This window comes from Trichechus manatus, unplaced genomic scaffold (assembly GCF_000243295.1).
Source record: "Trichechus manatus latirostris isolate Lorelei unplaced genomic scaffold, TriManLat1.0 scaffold00035, whole genome shotgun sequence".
Taxonomy (NCBI): Eukaryota; Metazoa; Chordata; class Mammalia; order Sirenia; family Trichechidae; genus Trichechus; species Trichechus manatus.
The window spans coordinates 10402246-10419763 of NW_004443971.1; the positions used below are offsets into that span (position 1 = coordinate 10402246).

Consider the following 17518-nt stretch of genomic DNA (forward strand, 5'->3'; position numbering starts at 1 on the left):
ACCTTCTTTTCTCTTTTCCTCTCATAAGTCCAGTGGAACACAGTTGTCTGCCTCCAAGTTTATATATAAATGCATATATATGTGTTTATATTTTTTTTTTTTATGAAAAACTGTAAGAAAAGGAATAAAAAAGAGCTGAGATGATTAAACTTTCCAAGCCTGAGATGGAATCCCTGCAGCCTAGCAGTGGTGTTTCATTTACTGTGGCATTTACAAAGCTGTCAGTTGTTCTGCTCTTATCAATGCCTGTTTATCCCCACAGAGTGTTTCCTGTGGACACATGTGCATATCACCTGGTGGCCAGACTGGCCACACTAGCTCCCGGTGATGTCCAGTGGGGTCTGTATTAGAGAACTGAGATAGACTAATGTTTCCAGGACAGGTCTAATGACTTAGAAAGGAACTTATTTTTTTACCGTTTTTAACTCTTGACCAATTGAAGTTGTAAAGTTTTCTTTTCATAATCCTCAATCAATAATTCAGTGGAAATTTTTTTTTTAAATAATTTGTTTTTAATGTCATACAGGTATTGATATTTTTAATTTCTCAGCAGTTAATTTTTTTTTACAACACATCATCATAAAGAATTTTACTTAAAATGAAAAAAGTTAATGCAAAATTTTAATCCCAAAACTTACTAAACATTGTTTGTTGCCAGAAAACTAGCTTCTCTCAATTTTTGCCTAGCTGTTGGCATTTATTGTGGTGCCTTGTAAGGCGAGATTAGTTATGTGTTGCTCATCTCTAGTTAGCTACATATCATCTCTTGAATGCATCTAAATTGAAAGATAATGGTTGAGAAGTAAAAAAAAGTAGGAAAGAAGGCTGGATGAAGTTCCTCAGGGGAAGACGGTACTGTTGGCAGTAGGAAGTATATGGAATTAGGCAAAAAATGACTATTGCAAGGAGAGGAAAAAAACAAGGTTGGAGTAATATGTACAGGACAGAGAAATGAATGTTATTCTAGAGATATAATTGAAGTAAAGAAACCATGATTCTACTGGGCAAGAAGAAAGAGGAACTAAAGCAGTGTGTTAAAAAGGGATGTGGGAAGTTCAGCAAATGCTAAATTATAAATTCCTTGTCGGCAGTGGTCCTGAGTTCCTGGAATTGAACATCTCCCCCTGCCTTCCCCTAGCACTCACTAGCATACGTGGTGAAATGTGACCCTCCAGCATGCAGTGCTCAAGAAAGCTGGGAATACCTGTCACATGTCAATGTATCTATTAAGGATATATGGGGTTTAGAGGCAAGATTTTTTTTTTTTATTAAAAAAAATTTTTTTTTTTAGTTTTTATTGTGGTGAAATATATGTAACAAAACATTTCAGCCGCCCTTATGTGTACAATCCGCTGGCATTAACTACCGTATTCACTGTGTTGTGCACAATCGCCACTGTTTCCAGGTGTTTTAGTCGCCCTAATAAAACTCTGTACTACTTAAGCAATAGGCCTGACTTCTCCCTCCTGCATGCCCCAGGTAGTCACTAATGAACTTCAGGCTCTATGCATTTGCCTTTTCTGAATATTTCACGTAAGTGGGATCATAGAAGGTTTTCTTTCTTTTTTTTTTAATCCCTGTGTTCACTGTAGCAGCCCTGATAACTCTTAAAAGAACAGATTGGAGCTGAGGTATATTTTCTCTCTTCACCATCACTGATTCATTCATTTCTGACCTTCAGGTTAGCTCTTGGGGAGAAAATCCCGCAAAGAGAGTACAGGTTTAATCTTCCTCTTTGTCTTCTCGCCTTGCTAGGATCCTGTCTGCCTCTTTCCTACACCAGTTGGCTTTCTCTGGTTTCACTCTCGCCAAGATTTGTTTGTGTTTTCCTTGGAGTAGAGGGCAGTGGGGGTAGGGGGTCTGTCCTGATTCAGAGACTCAGAGGTGAAAAGTACTGTTGACAGACAAGTTCTGTTGTTGGGGCTATTAAAAATATTTTATTTTTGACTTGTTTTGTGATATCTGAACCAATCCTTTAGAAGTTATTTACTTATTTCATAGCAGGGCCTTTACTTTGTAACCAGCTTGTACTTTTCAACACATAACCCCTAGAATTGCTAGGATTCCTGAAATCATCTTGTCCATCCTTTGTTTTTCTTTCAAAACTTCCGTAGTATCAGATCAAACAGTGCCTGACAGTGGGCCTTCAGTTACTGATTGAACGTGGGCTTTGTAGTCAAGTGGGCCTGGGTTTACATCCTGACTTTGTTACTCAGCTGTGTGACTCTTTGGTGCTCAGTTCCCTCATTTGTAAAACGTGGCTAGTAATCCCTGTCTCTTAGGATTAGTGTGAGCTTAAATGAGAGAGTACATGTGAAGCACCTAGCACAGTGTCTGGCAGAGAGACCAGTTGATTCCTCCCTTTGAATGCGTAAATCACTGTCATTTTGAGAAGAGAATTTCCTAATCTATCAGTCACCCATCCCTTCCTGGACAACCGTTCATGTTGGAACTTCTCTCTTTGGTTAAACTTAACTCCTTTTTTTTTTTTTGAACGTTGTGCTGTAGGTGAAAGTTTACATAGCAAATTCGTTTTCCAGTCAATGATTCTTACACAGATTGTTCGGTGACATTGGTTGCAATCCCTGCAAGGTGTCAGCACTCTCCCCGTTTCCTCCCTGGGTTCCCTGTTTCCATTAGTTCGGTTCCCCCGTCCCTTCCTGCCATCTCGTCTTTGGCTTTGGGCAAATGTTGCCCTTTTTGTCTTATATAGTTGATCATTCTAAGGAGTACATTCTTCGTGGGTGTTATTGTTTATTTTATAGCTCTATCATTTGGCTGAAAGGTGGCCACCGGCAGTGTCTTCAGTTTCAAGTTAGAAGGTTATCTTTGGGCAGTAGTCTCAGGGGTTCCTCCAGTCTCTTTCAGACCATTAAGTCTGGTCTTTTTTTTTTTTTTTTTTAATTTAGATTTTCTTCTGTATTTTTTACCCATTCTAACCAGGACCTTCTATTGTGATCCTGGGTCAGAGTGGTCAGTAGTAGTAGCTGGGCACCATCTAGTTCTTCTGGTCTCAGGTTAGAGGAGACTGTGGTTTATGTGAGCCATTAGTCCTTTGGATTAATTGCTTCCTTGAGTCATTGGTATTCTTCGTTTTCCTTTGCTCCAGGCAGGAAGAGACCAATAGTTGCTTCTTAGATGGCTGCTTGCAAGCTTTTAAGAACCCAGATGCTACTCACCAGACTAAGATATAGAACATTATGTTTATGAACTGTATTTTGCCAGTTGACCTAGATGTTCCCTGAGACTATGGTCCTTAGCCTTCAAGTCCAGTAGTTCAGTCCCAATGTCTAAGTAGTTTCTATAACTGTGCCCCCTATGTGCTCTATTATATGTGTATATGAGTATACATGCAGCATTAACAAATATGTATATAGAAATTTCCACAACCATACCTATATATGTATGCAGGTGTAATCACGTATGACTTCCCTCACCTATTTAGCATACATATTAACCTATGTATCTACTCACAAGTTATTGTTTATTACTGTTATTGTAGGATTGTATGTTACAGCATTTACCATAGTTGCCCTTTATTCTTACGTACCTCCCAGTGTCTTCCTGTGCCTTGATCATGTTGTGCTGTCTTCCCCCATATTGTAAAAGTATGGAATGCTTCACATATTTGCATGTCATCCTCGTGCAGGGGCCGTACTAATCTCTGTATCATTCCAATTTTAGTTTATATGCTGCCGAAGTGAGCACTAAACTTAAGTCCTTCTTGTTCCAGCTTACTTATAGTTCTTATTCTTCTTTGATTAGAGGCATAATTCATTATGACTTACTTTTGTAATTAAATGAAAGAAGAGAAAGATATTACAAAAATATAAATAATACAGAAGTATATAAAGTCAAGAGTCCCTACAGAGGACTGGCAGGTGTACATGGCAGGCAGGAGCAGTGACACAGCCCACATGAGACCCCAACCCCACCGCCTTCATCCTGGCACTCGGAGCCTCACTGACCCTGCCACCTGGACATGCTTCAGCCCATCCTTCTAAACCTTCTCTGGCTCCCTATTGTACCCCAAATGGAGCCTACCCTCCTCCTCTGACATTCAAGGCCCTCCCAAGTCTGCCTGCCCATCCCAACTCCCACCCTCTTGCCCCACACCCTGTCCCACCTCCCACCTTCACCCAGGTTCTTATTTGGGGCATCCAGGGCCCCTGTCCCTTTTTCCCACGTGCAAAGATCATCACAGGTAGTGCCCAGATCAAGCAGTTTTAGTACTAGTGAGTCACACAGGAAAATAAATTCATATCAGAAAGTAAAAAAAAGTCCTCGAGTGGTACAGACAGTTACCATGCTTGGCTGCTAACTAAAAGGTTGGAGGTTCAGGTCTTCCCAGAGGTGCCTTGGAAGAAAGGCCTGGCAATCTGCTTCTGAATAAACAGCCATTGAAAGCCTCAAGGAGCAGAGTTCTACTCTGACACGCATGGGGTTGCCATGAGTCTGAATTAACTTGAGAGCAACTGGTTTTGGTTTGTATTAAGTTAAACGTTAGTGTCCTGTTCCTCTTTTTCTCTTCTCCATTCTGCTATTTTGACTTTCTAACTCTTGATAAATCTGGTAAGTGGTAAGAGAATAAATCTTCAGATTCCTACTTCTATTTCCATATAAGTGTAGCTGATGTTTGAATACCCACAAAGTAGAATGCATGGAGGCTATTCAGTACAGTCTTGTCAATTTATCTGTTACCGAATTCATTGCAGTATGGAATACTGAAAAGATAGTTTAGGTCCTTAAGGGCCTCATGCTTATGAGTTGAAATGTAGATTTAAACCTTTGTTTTTGGGTATTCAGATATATTTCTGCTTTTAGCATGATGCTTTCTTGGTTTCTTTGGCTTTCTTAGGGCTTTGGTTGGGATTTTTTTTCCCCCTCAAGTCTTGTTTCTGGCCTCCCAGACACCACAGTGATAGTTTTACTACATAGGGAGATGAGCTTGTATCCATACTGTGCTGACTACTGGGATAAAGCTCTGGGTTGGCTTCACATTAGTCTTAGGTTCTTATGAGGCATGTGGTAGCCTAGAAACCCATTCAATTGCAGCTTCTCCTTGGAGAGTGTTTGTACCACTGATAACTGAAGGTTAATAAGAGCCACAGTATTTTCTACAATGTAACAAGAATAGAGAGGCATTTTCCTTAATATGTAATTAATATTTAAGAGTGATAGTGAGTTCAGGGAACTATATAAAAAGGAAGGAGAATCAACCTCTTTGTAAAAACAAACAGGAAAAATCTTCCAATTGCCCTATGAGAATGGAATGGAAGGAGAATTGAAAGTAAAGGTGGCTAGGATATGGGCACAGGGATTGAGGGTAAGGCTGTGCTGAGCAAGGGCAAGACTGTTAGGTAGTTGTGTGGTTACTTTCTGCGTGATGTGAACCTGAGGCTTAAGAACCGTGGAGAAAGCGAAGACGCCTGCTGCCTGCCACTTTAGCCTGAGTACACGACTGTTTTCTGTTCGAGTCATCGGTATAATCATCTTTACGGTTGTTTCAGTAATGCACCATGAGCCGTAGACTAAAGAGTTCTGACCAGTAAGAGCCAGTACTTTAAGGAATTAGTAAGGAAGTGGTCAGGCTTCTTCAGTGATGGAGTGATTGCTTTTTGGCATTTTAGAATAATGTCATTTTATATCAAAAATAAAACCAAAGTGGTGAATTCTGGTGTTTGCACAGTTGCGTTCTCCTTTCTGTTGCATTTTCTTCATCCTCTCAAGAAAATTGATGGTAACAGATAACTTCCATAAACTCCCTGGGTTTGTGCAGAATGTGTTCTACAAGAGAAATCTCTTCAGGAATTCATTGTGCCTCGAAATGGGAATTATGGGACACTTCCCTGATTCCCTAAAATTCTTTTTTCTTCCCTGAGTTAGGAGCAAAATGCTTAGTCACTGATTCATTCTTGGAGTAGGGAGTAAACAGCAATTCCAGATAAGGAGAAATCTTTAAACTGTGTGGGATGTGGGTTGAAAGATAGAAACCTTTATATATGCTGTTTAAAAGTGGTTGTGAGTAAGTAGTAAAGGCATCATTCATTCATTCTGTATTTTTTAATTGAATTCCTATTAAGTGACAGGCACTGTTTTAGGTGGTGGTCATATAGCCTTCATGAAACAGACAATCTGAGGTCAGACTTTCCTCCAGGTAGCCATAATAGGGCCAGGAGAGCTCTGGCTTACTCTTCTCAATATTAATTATTCTTTTTTTCACTCCCTGTCTCCTGGAGACAGTGCTGGCTTCCCTTTTTGTTTATAACCGTGAGGCATGAGTCACCGCTTCACTGTGAGGATTGCAGATTTACATAGCATGTTCCCGTCTGATTTGTTCTGCTGCCAAGGTCTCAGCCGGCGGCTCCTTGCTGCCTCTGACATTCGTGGCAGTCCGAGCAGTGAGACCAGCTGCTGGAAGTTAATTAACCAGGGAACTAACAGAGCAGAGAGAACAGGCTACCTGTTTTCTATCCATTTTTATTTAGCACAAGATAGATTTAGGAGTGCCAATATATATAGGTTATATCCTATCATTAGAAAGCCCTGAGTCTTTTTTTTTTTTTTTATTTGATGAATTTGCACCTCTGAGGAATAAAGTTAACTTGTCAGTTCTACTCTGTCCTATAGGGTCGCTATGAGTCGGAATTGACCAGATAGCAATGGGTTTGGTTTGGTTTTGTCTGTTAGAATATTGGTCCTACAAATAGACTTAGCAGCTTTGGCTCATGGTTCTGTTGCACACACAAAAAGATCTTTGAGGAAAACCTGTAAATTTAGTTTATAATTTTAAGAAAATCCATCAAATAAACAAGTAAATGAAATTCTTCCTGAAATTTTCTAAACAACACTTATCAGTTTTGAATAAATTTAGGCTTTCTTCTCATAATATTCCTGTAATAAATTTGATTGATTAATTTACATCTTTTTAAATATATATATTTAGGACAGCTTTACAATATTAAAATATATATTTTAAAAAACACTTCCACCTAAAATTCTCCACGTTAGTATAACAGTTTTCATTTCTTGGGATTCTCTTTATTGAGTTATTATATGTAGTTATAATGCCGGCGTTTATGCAATTCTGTGTTCTTAGAATTTATGCAGTTCTGTGTTCTCTAAACCTTAGAATTTCTCACTTACCATCTTTTTGAATATGCCTCACTGAAGTGATTCATACTCTAGCGTGTGTGACTCAGGGCCGTGAAAAGGGGTTTGTTTTGAATAGCACGATGAGTGTCAGGCTAGGCTTCCAACCAGAAAACGTTCAGTGCAGTTTGAGGCACAGATGAAACAACAAATTTCTACTTGGCCTAGGCCTGGGTGGAGAGTTGGTCGATTTATATAGTATGTTCTCAAATTACAGATGGTGAGATGCTAAGGCACTTTTAGCTTTAGAGACCTCAAGGTAGCCAGTCAAATGAAAGTTGTGTGACCTGCTTGAAAATAAAGCTTAGTTCTCTGTTGGGGAAGAAGGTGAGACCTTTGCACTTGGTTGGTAGTGGGAGAGATTAAAAAGAAGTAAAATTTCCATATCTGATTATTGTTAAGGACACAAACTTGAGCAGATTTATGTTGACTTCTTTTGTGACTGTAAAAATATGCTAGAATTCTGTGGAAGATTGATTTTGAATTTGCAGACCTCTGAAGACTTCTGAGGTTTGTGTGCCCTTGATGGTGACTTAGGCGTGAATCCCAGGTCAGACCCTAGGTCTGGAATGCCAGGTGAAGTAGATGGTTTCAGAGACATAGGGGAGCAGCCTATGCAGTGGAATGAAATATATGCTGCCTAAGCGCTTTGACATCCTCAGGAAAGAAGCAGAACACAAAGCAGACTACAGGGTAAAGGACCTGCAGAAGGTTTGTTTTAAACCAAAGATCATCCTTGAAACTGACATTGGGAACTTGGTGTATCAGTTAGGACTGGGTTCAATCACATGTAACAGTAATATAATCAGGAAAACAGGAATTTAAACTAGTCACAGCCCCCCACCCCAACACTCACATAAAAGAAATCTGAAGGCAGTTAGTTCAGGGCCAGTGTGGCAGCTTTGTGATTATCAGGGACCTAGGCTCCCTCTTTCTTTTTGCTTCATCGTCCTTAACACTGGCTTCCACCCTCAGGGTATGCCTTAGGGTTGCTGGATGACCACAGCTGCACTAGCTATCACATCTGCACTCCAAGCAGGAAGAAGGGCAAGCCAACGAGCATAGTTCCTGGTAGAATCAACTCTCCTCTAAAGCGCTTTCCTGGAAACCCTGCCCACTTACATCTCATTGGCTGCCCCTGTCTGTAAAACATATTTGGGTAAATATTGGATAGGCTGTCGGGTTGCTATGAGTAGGAATCGACTTGTCGGCAGCAGGTTTTTTGGTTTGGTAAACTGTAGTTTCTGCCATAACGAGATCATGAGAATAAAGATATTACCAAGACTTAGGGAAGCAAAACTTTGGGACACCTGCAAACTCTCACAATAGGACAGCAATAATGTTTGGTGAACCTGGCTTTTAGTTTGCTGCTTAATTAATTGATTCAACAATATTCCATACTTACTATGTGCTAAAGGAGCCCTGCTCGTGTAGTAGTTAAGCGCTTGGCTGCTCACCAAAAGGTTGGCGGTTCAAACCCACCAGGCACTCCACAGGAAAAAGATGTGGCAGTCTATTTCCATAAAGATTACAGCCTTGGACCAGCCCAGGGGCAAGGATGAGAAGGCAGGAGGGGACAGGAAAGGTGGACAAATGGAAACTGGGAACCCAAAGTCAAAGAGAGGAGAGTGTTGACACATTGTGGGATTGGCAATCAATGTCACAAAACAATATGTGTATTAATTGTTTAATGAGAAACTAATTTACTCTGTAGACTTTCAACTAAAACACAATTAAAAAAAAAAAAGATTACAGCCTTGGAAACCCTGTAGAGCAGTGCTACTCTGTCCTATAGGGTCACTATGCGTCGGAATTGACTTGAAGGCAATGGGACTATGTGTTAAGTATTGGAGTTCCAATTGTGAACAAGACATGGTCCCTGCCCTCAAAGAGTTTACAGGCTAACGGGAAAAATGGGTTTTAAATTAAATAAACTATAAATGCATTGAGTATTAAGAAAGAGGAAATAGAGAGTGCTTGGGGTTGTGTAAATAGAAAAGACTCTAAGGGTATGACATGACATATACATTGAGATTTAAAGGATGTTTGAGACTTGGCCAGGTTAGAATGGTGGGGACCGGGTATGAGGAGAAGGGAAGAGGGAGGGGACTCTTCCAGGCAGACTCACTTCCAGTGTGATAATTTCCATAACATTTTTTTTTCCCATTACTTGTCCTATTTCTTCATTGGAGGGAATCAGTAGGAGTTTTCAAGCAATAAAGGAAGGCAAGGACCAAATATTTTTTTTGATCAGAAATGGCTAAAGGGATTGCCATCCTTTCTACTTACTCATTTTTTCACTCTCTCTAGATGAGTGCCTGCCTGCATAGGCTGCACCAGGGAATGTTGGTACCAGAGGAAGGAGGTGCACAGATGATAGGTGGAAGTCCAATTGCCCCATCATAGATCTGGATTTTGATCTCACTGTGGGACTTTGGGGAGGCAGGGATTGATTCTGACCCTGAGGTGCTGATCTGACCCCCTTCCCCTTCCAGGAAGTGGACATTGTGGTAGCACCGTGCCAAGGCCTCCGGCCCACAGTGGATGTTCTGGGTGATTTGGTGAATGATTTCTTGCCTGTGGTAACCTATGCACTCCACAAAGATGAACTCTCAGAGAGGGATGAGCAAGAGCTTCAGGAAATCCGAGAGTATTTCTCCATTCCCATATTCTTTTTCAAAGTGCCAAAGCTGGGCTCGGAGATCATTGACTCCTCCACCAGAAGAACGGAGAGTGAAAGATCACCATTTTATCGTCAGCTCATTGACCTGGGCTATCTGAGCAGCAGTCACTGTAACTGTGGGGCCCCTGGCCAGGACACTAAAGCTCAGAGCATGTTGGTAGAACAAAGTGAGAAGCTGAGACACTTGAGCACATTTTCTCACCAGGTGCTACAGACTCACCTGGTGGATGCAGCCAAGGCCCTGAACCTGGTGCACTGCCACTGCCTTGACATCTTTATTAACCAGGCCTTTGACATGCAGCGGGACCTGCAGATTACTCCCAAACGTCTGGAATACACTCGAAAAAAGGAGAATGAACTGTATGAATCACTGATGAATATTGCCAACCGAAAGCAGGAGGAAATGAAGGACATGATTGTTGAGACACTTAACACCATGAAGGAGGAACTTCTGGATGACGCTGCTAACATGGAATTTAAAGGTAGGTACCAGAGAGCTTGGCAGGGAGCTCGGCCTACCGGAGCCTCTACCCATTTTCTAGCTGGAAATTGAATACATTAGCTCTTAAGCCCAAAGGAACCTCAGGGTAATCTCATCTACCTCACTGTTACCAGCAGCAGCTTACCTTAAATCATTTAGCAAAGCGGCTTCTCTTGTTCTCAAAGGCTTTCTTGGAATATTCCACTGTCATTCCTTCCCAGAACTGTTAGCCCAACTTTTGCTAAATTCATCTTAAATCTCCCTTTATGTCTGTACCCCCCTAGCCCGAATGGAGTTGGAGAAGAGCTGCTTGAAGAATGTTATTAGGCCATGCTGTAACCTTTGCTCCCTCAGCACGCACGGCCTTGCTTCTTTATTGGTTCTGCTTTTCATCTTGTGTCGCATTTTCTTTTCAGGCTGCTCCCAAAACCCAACTCAGGAGGATTGCCCAAAGTAATGTTTTTACCTTTTCTTCATGAATGGTTATGAACAAAATTGGGCCAAGATAACTCGTTGGGTCTTTTGGTGTCTGTAGTTTAGATGCTGCTGAGTTTGTATGCTGACTGCTGTATGAACCTCCATGTATAAACGTTAGCTTTACTTCCTGTTGATTAAAATGACAAGGCTTGTAAGTTATCCTTTAGGTTATCAACCGTGGCTGTACATCCAAATCATATGGGAGGCTTTTTGAACATGTAGATAGTTGCTCAAAATCACTAAAGACCACTTCAGACCTATTAATCAGAATTTCTGACGTGGAACCTGATATCAGTGTTTTTTCAAAAACAACCTCCCCAGGTGGATTCTACTTATTGTCATTTTCTAGATGAGGGAGCCAAGGCTTAGAAAGATTGATTTGCTCAAGGTCACACAGCTAGTAAATAGTAGAGGCAGGATTTGAATCTATACAGTCTGATTCCTGAGCCCATACTCTTATTAATCTCTGTGTGTTACTGCCTTTTAAACTGTTCCCAGTTACTGATGCCACCTTCTTCCTGGTACCCAGCTTCAAAACCTTAGCGTTGTCTTTAACTGATTTCTTTACCTTGTGCCACGTCCATTCAGTTGGTGAGTCCTGATGAGTCATCTTCGATGTTTCATTTTTACCTCTGCTTCTCTGTTCCCTCTTCTTTAGTTTAACTGGACTGTTGTTTCCTGATTGATCTCCTTGACTTCTTTCTCATCTTCAGTTCATCTTTACTGGCTACCCATTACTATAGGCTAAGTTGGAACTCCTTAGCCTTGTGTCACAGACCTTTCAAGGTCTAGCCCTTGCCTACTTTTCCCATCTTATTTTCCACTATGCACCTTCCTGTAGTTTCCATTTTGGTTGATCTTGCTGTCCGCCGTACACCCTCTTCACTTTTTCTTTGCTCATGTGCTTCCCTAAACCTGAAACGTCTTTTATCGGTCTGTGAATTTCCAAATCCTATCTATCCTTAAGGCCTCTCCCAAATGCCATTTTTCATGCAGGCTTCTTTAATTGTTAGAGCTAATAATAATCTCATTCATTGGAACTCCCACAGCATTTTATTTGTAACTTATTTCTGGCATATTTCACTTTCTATCTTTTTTATAGTCATTTACGTTCCTTTCTTTTATTTTCTAAACTCTTAGCATTGAAGAAGAACAGGATCTGAGTCTCATCATCATATCCTGTAAAGCAAGTAACACAGTCTTGTACACAGTACACCTTTGGAGAATGAATGAGTTGATGAATGATGGTGTATAGCTATGTCACATTTAGAAATACAGAGGGACTATAGTTGACTTTAGCAAGCACAGGATGCCTGATTTCTTATAGGTGTTTCTAAAGATGAAGAAAGATTCCTCTTTTGTGAATTCCCACTGCAGGGAGGAGTTCCTGAGACATGCTCACTTACAGTGGAAATCCTAGGAAGTCTTCCCAGTATTTAATTAAAGACACTGGAGCATCAATGCCAGCATCATAGTGCACATGATGAAGGGTGGTCAGGGCAGGTAGGTTGGGCAGACAGTGAAATAATTAATTGTCTAGTTATGTGCCAGGCATAGCATGCTTGGTGCCTGGGATATAGTGGTAAGCCAGATGTGGGGATAACTGGGACCAAGTAGATCAGACGTTTGGTTCTGTTACCTGCATGTGGATTTTGTGGATCTACTACGTAAGTTGGCTACATATTAGACATGACTTACATGTCTGATTTTTACCTTATGCTAAGTTCTTTCTGGGTGTCCTTGAGGCAGACTTAACCTTGGGGAAGCCAGTGATAAGTAGATTTAGAAGAGAGCTATCACGTATCCTATGGAGCCAGATTTCTATTATTGTTTGTTTTAAAGGTCGTGCACGCTGGGGATCATGTTATACATACTTAATAAAATTTTATTGTTTTTTGAAAAGATAGTACCTACATATATGAGACTTTATTCAAAGGTATAAATATACTGTCCCCTAGTCACCCAGTTCCCCTACATGTATTCTTCTGCACCTTACTTTTCACTTAACAATATATCTTACAGAGTTTTCCATAAATCTGCATACAGATCTGTTGTCTTCTAATTAACATACCTTAATTTATTTAATTATTCCCCACTGATAGACATTTAGGCTGTTTCCTTCCCCCCTCCCCATTACAAACTCTGCTGCATTGATCATTATTGTACATACACATCTTTGAGACTTACAAAGGAATATTTCTAGAAAAAAAAATTCCTAGAAGTACAATAGTTAGGTCAAAGGGTGTGTGGATTTTTTTCATTCATTTGTTGATTTAAAATTTTGATAACATTGCCGAAGAAGTGGCACCAATTTAAATTTCCACCAGTAGATATCAGAGGGCCTTTTTAGGAGCAGATATTTTTGCACACAATTTGTCTTAAGTTCTCTTATTCTCTGGCTTGGAAAACAGATTTTCTAATCCTGAGAGGTAGTAGAATGGTGGGGACAACAGTCGAGTCTTACTTTTTATTTATCTGGTAATTGATTAGAATTGAATTCCTGACTCTTGGATTTTTCTCATTAATATGCTAGGTGGTATGAGATATTACAAAGATCACAGCCTTTAGAATTATGAGCTTTGGGTTCAAACGCTGACAGCATTACTTCCTAACTATACCATCCCCTTCCCAGTCCTGGCTTTGTCCTCCAAGTGATCTGCAATATATAACCAGTAATGCCCACCTGACAAAGTTATTGTGAGGATTAAATTAGATCACATATGTAAAATATTTATTGTTGTGCCTTTCAAATAGTCTGCATTCAATAAATGTTGTTGTTCTTTTATAATGTGACATAAAAGCTAACAAAATCAACTGGCTCATTCTAGAGACAATGACTCTTTCTCAGGATCTTTAGCTGCCTTAAGTAGTTGAGGGTTACTTGGCCTCTGATCATGCTGAGGGTCTGGAGTTGTCCATAAACCAACCATGTGTTTTTGTAGCCATCATCATGGTACTTCCTTGGCATTGACATGGGAAACCCCTTTATTTAGTGTGCCTGCCTCTTTCCCTGTGTAGCTGAATGGTTCATTTCTCTGCTTCCATAGATATCATCGTTCCTGAGAATGGGGAACCAGTGGGCACCAGAGAGATCAAATGCTGCATCCGACAGATCCAGGAGCTCATCATCTCCCGGCTTAATCAGGCCGTGGCTAATAAACTGATCAGCTCAGTGGATTACCTCCGTGAGAGCTTTGTGGGAACTCTGGAACGGTGTCTGCAGAGCCTGGAGAAGTCTCAGGATGTCTCAGTTCACATCACCAGTAATTATCTCAAACAGGTAGGTGCTCAAAGAATGGTTGTTAAAACACCATGTCAAGGATAACACAAACAGAATCCACCTACAAGCCCAACTTCAAATTAGCCTAGCATTTTCACTCAACTTTTTGCCAACCAGTTTTAAGTTTCTATTGTTTTCCTATGACATGACCACCATATGTGGGAGGTGCTCATAGGCAGTAAAATTGCAGCTAAGTTAATGAGCAAGAAGATGAAGAATGAAGTAAAGGGGCCTAAATAATCACAAAGTAGATAATCAACCTGAGTTCCCAGGATTTGACTCTGTATACATATTGAGGGATAAATTTGGGAACCCTGAAACTGGACTATGTTTTTGAAGTGAATATCATTCATTGCATTTTTGTCTACTCGGGGCATATTGATTTTGTTGGTATGTTCTCTTTCAGATCTTAAATGCCGCCTATCATGTTGAAGTCACATTTCACTCGGGGTCCTCAGTAACAAGGATGCTCTGGGAGCAAATCAAGCAGGTAGGGGTTGCTTAGAGAAAATGTTTTCAGTCCCCAGTTGGCTCAAATGACTTCTAGTAACCCCAACGCAGAACTGATGTCTAGGATTTTCTGTTGGTGTAGCCATGTTCTGGTTTGCCTGCCTGGGAGAATTCTAGTTTATGCCTATTGTGAAATAATTATTAATAGTGCCCCCCCTTAACTCTTAAAAGTGGTGGGTTTAGTTGATATTTTATGGAGTCATAAGACTCGACTTCACTATCTTCTTCATATTTCTTTTTCCCAACCTCAAAAGCAGGCTTTGTTATTGCTGGAGGCCATGAGTACAGTTCCTGATCTGGAATTTGATCTGGCTCTTATGTAGAGTTATTTACTGACTTCAGAAAGAGATTTATCAGGCCCTCCCTGGCACTGAATGTATCAAGGGCTCGTGTTCATGAAGATTAGGCCTGGTGTTCTTTGATGCTTTCATCTGGGCTGGGCCCTGGTTGTGAGGTAGATGGAACTGGAGAGGAGCCTTGGACTTCATACAGCTCCTATCTTAAGAGCCTGCTCCTAATGAGTGGATAATGCAGAGAACAGAGGGCATTGGGTCTTTGTAGTGGTCCCTACCTCCCACTCCTCAGTGATCTCACTGTCCTCATTCTGGCAGATCATCCAGCGCATCACATGGGTAAGCCCACCTGCCATCACTCTAGAGTGGAAGAGGAAGGTAGCCCAAGAAGCCATTGAGAGCCTCAGTGCCTCCAAGTTGGCCAAGAGCATTTGCAGCCAATTCCGGACTCGGCTCAATAGTTCTCATGAGGCTTTTGCAGCCTCCTTGCGGCAGGTGGGTATGTAGGAAAGGAGATGGGGCTGGACCATGCAGAGGAGACTCTCATCCATAGGAGAATATTTTGCTTTCTGCTCTCTTTTAAGAATAAAAAGAAAAATCTTTCTATTTTGTCAAAGGATAATATTACATTACAGGAAATTTCATCAGTACATTTTTTTAATGTGGATGTTTTTCTTATTCTAGGGAGAATGGAGGGAACTCAGTTAATTTTTCCCCATTTCACTGAGTGAGGAATGAAAATGTAGAGGGCTCGGAATTCTAAGTTTAAAGAGCATTTTAGGGATGTGTGATAAAAAGAGATGACTTTCCAACTTCAGTACTAGTGCACAGTTATGTGACATCTGCTTTCCCTTTGCTGTGGGTGTGTGTGCATGTATGTTGAGGGGGAGGGAGAGGAAAATTATTGAGTGCCCACTGTGTGCCAGTCTCCGTGCTAAACACATTATATACACCTAATTTAGTTTTCACAATCATCCTTATGAGGTAGATATTATTATCCTTGTATTACAAGTGAGAAGGTCAAGGCTAGACACTCGATAAAGCATATGCCTTTTTTCTGTTTCCCTCCCAGCTGGAAGCTGGCCACTCAGGCCGGCTGGAGAAAACTGAAGACCTGTGGCTGAAGGTTCGGAAAGATCATGCTCCCCGCCTGGCCCGCCTTTCACTGGAGAGCCGTTCTTTACAGGACGTCTTGCTGCACTGTGAGTCTGTGATTGTTTTGGGTCCTGGATACCTGACAGTCTCATGTCCAGCGTTGGAGAGAACTGCAGTCCTTCCTTGCAAAACCACCTCCACACTTACTTAGGTGTTTTTGAACTCCTGAAGTTTGTTTGGTCCTGCTATTTATGTAGTTCAAATAACATCGTCAAAGTTTATTTAAATTAAACCAGTTAGGTTACTTTCTGCGGGCTTAGAATGACACCAGAACTTCTCACCCTGATAAGTATGGCTTTCTGGCTTCCAGGTTGGTCCAACCTTATCTCTCTTTGTCTGTGTGCCTTATAGGTAAACCTAAACTGGGACAGGAACTAGGCCGGGGCCAGTACGGTGTGGTGTACCTGTGTGACAACTGGGGGGGACACTTCCCTTGTGCCCTCAAGTCAGTTGTCCCTCCAGATGAGAAGCACTGGAATGACCTGGCTTTGGAGTTTCACTACATGAGGTGGGTCCTGATATCATTCATCTTTATAGGAAAAAAGATAGAGAAGCCAGAAGCCCAGTAGAAGTTTTATACGAAGAGCTACAGCATGCCCTGTGTCTTCATATCTAGGTCTCAAAATGTTGTGGACTAGTATTTCTCTGTCTAACCCAGAAGCATGCTCTCTCAAAGGCCTTTCCTGTCTTTGCTTTTCCCCACCATCCTAATTTCTATCTCATCTTCACATTTGCCTTTGTTTCTTAGTCCTTATGGCTTATCAGTTTTTAGATTTAATTTTTTTTTTTTTTTGTCCTTGTTGGAGAAGCCATTCTCCATGCCTTGTCTCTATACTGAGAGCCATTACCTCCAGACCTGGCCTAAGTGTGGTCTTGAGGCTTTTCCTTCCCATATTGTGGCGTGCTGTGTAGGATTAGAACCTAAGCATTGTAGCCCAGAGCCCTCTTCCTTTGCACCAGGTCTCTGCCGAAGCATGAGCGACTGGTGGATCTCCATGGTTCAGTCATTGACTACAGCTATGGCGGGGGCTCCAGCATTGCCGTGCTGCTCATTATGGAGCGCCTACACCGGGACCTCTACACAGGGCTGAAGGTGAGTTGATGGAGGAGAGAGCCAGAGCCAGCTGGCAACCAGATACACAGGCTCTTTGCTGGACCTCCATCCTTTCCTGTTTAATCAGAGCTTCTGGTTTTCATAAGAGATTGTTGGAGTAATCCAGCTTTGTTGCCTTTATTTCCAAAAAACCTTAAAAATGTCTATCTCAGAATCTCTTTTCAATATATATCCAGGATATTGTCATTCACCACTCTGACCTCGGTGGAGGTGGTTAAAATCTAGACTGGTTACTCCCCCCGGGTTTAGAATAACACCAGAGTTCCTTAGAAGAGCAGACAAGCTTCCTGTATCTCTCTTGTTCTTTCTCTTTTCGCCCTCAATGGTTAAAGCCATTTTTTGTTGTTTAGTCAACAAATATTTATTAGTGACA

General features: G+C 41.2%; 1 protein-coding gene and 1 non-coding gene across 2 annotated transcripts in view; one reads left to right on the forward strand and one right to left on the reverse strand.

The window, feature by feature from the left end:
* Positions 1-17518, forward strand: part of DSTYK (dual serine/threonine and tyrosine protein kinase) — a 49000-nt gene that overhangs the window by 25273 nt on the left and 6209 nt on the right. The window contains exons 3-9 of the mRNA XM_004375232.3: positions 9648-10317; positions 13841-14073; positions 14480-14563; positions 15195-15371; positions 15949-16078; positions 16383-16539; positions 16992-17124. Coding sequence (XP_004375289.1) covers positions 9648-10317; positions 13841-14073; positions 14480-14563; positions 15195-15371; positions 15949-16078; positions 16383-16539; positions 16992-17124 — 1584 coding nt within the window. The remainder of the gene's footprint in view (positions 1-9647; positions 10318-13840; positions 14074-14479; positions 14564-15194; positions 15372-15948; positions 16079-16382; positions 16540-16991; positions 17125-17518) is intronic.
* Positions 3605-3708, reverse strand: LOC111820383 (U6 spliceosomal RNA). Its single transcript, XR_002823937.1, has one exon. It is a non-coding gene; the product is annotated as a U6 spliceosomal RNA (small nuclear RNA).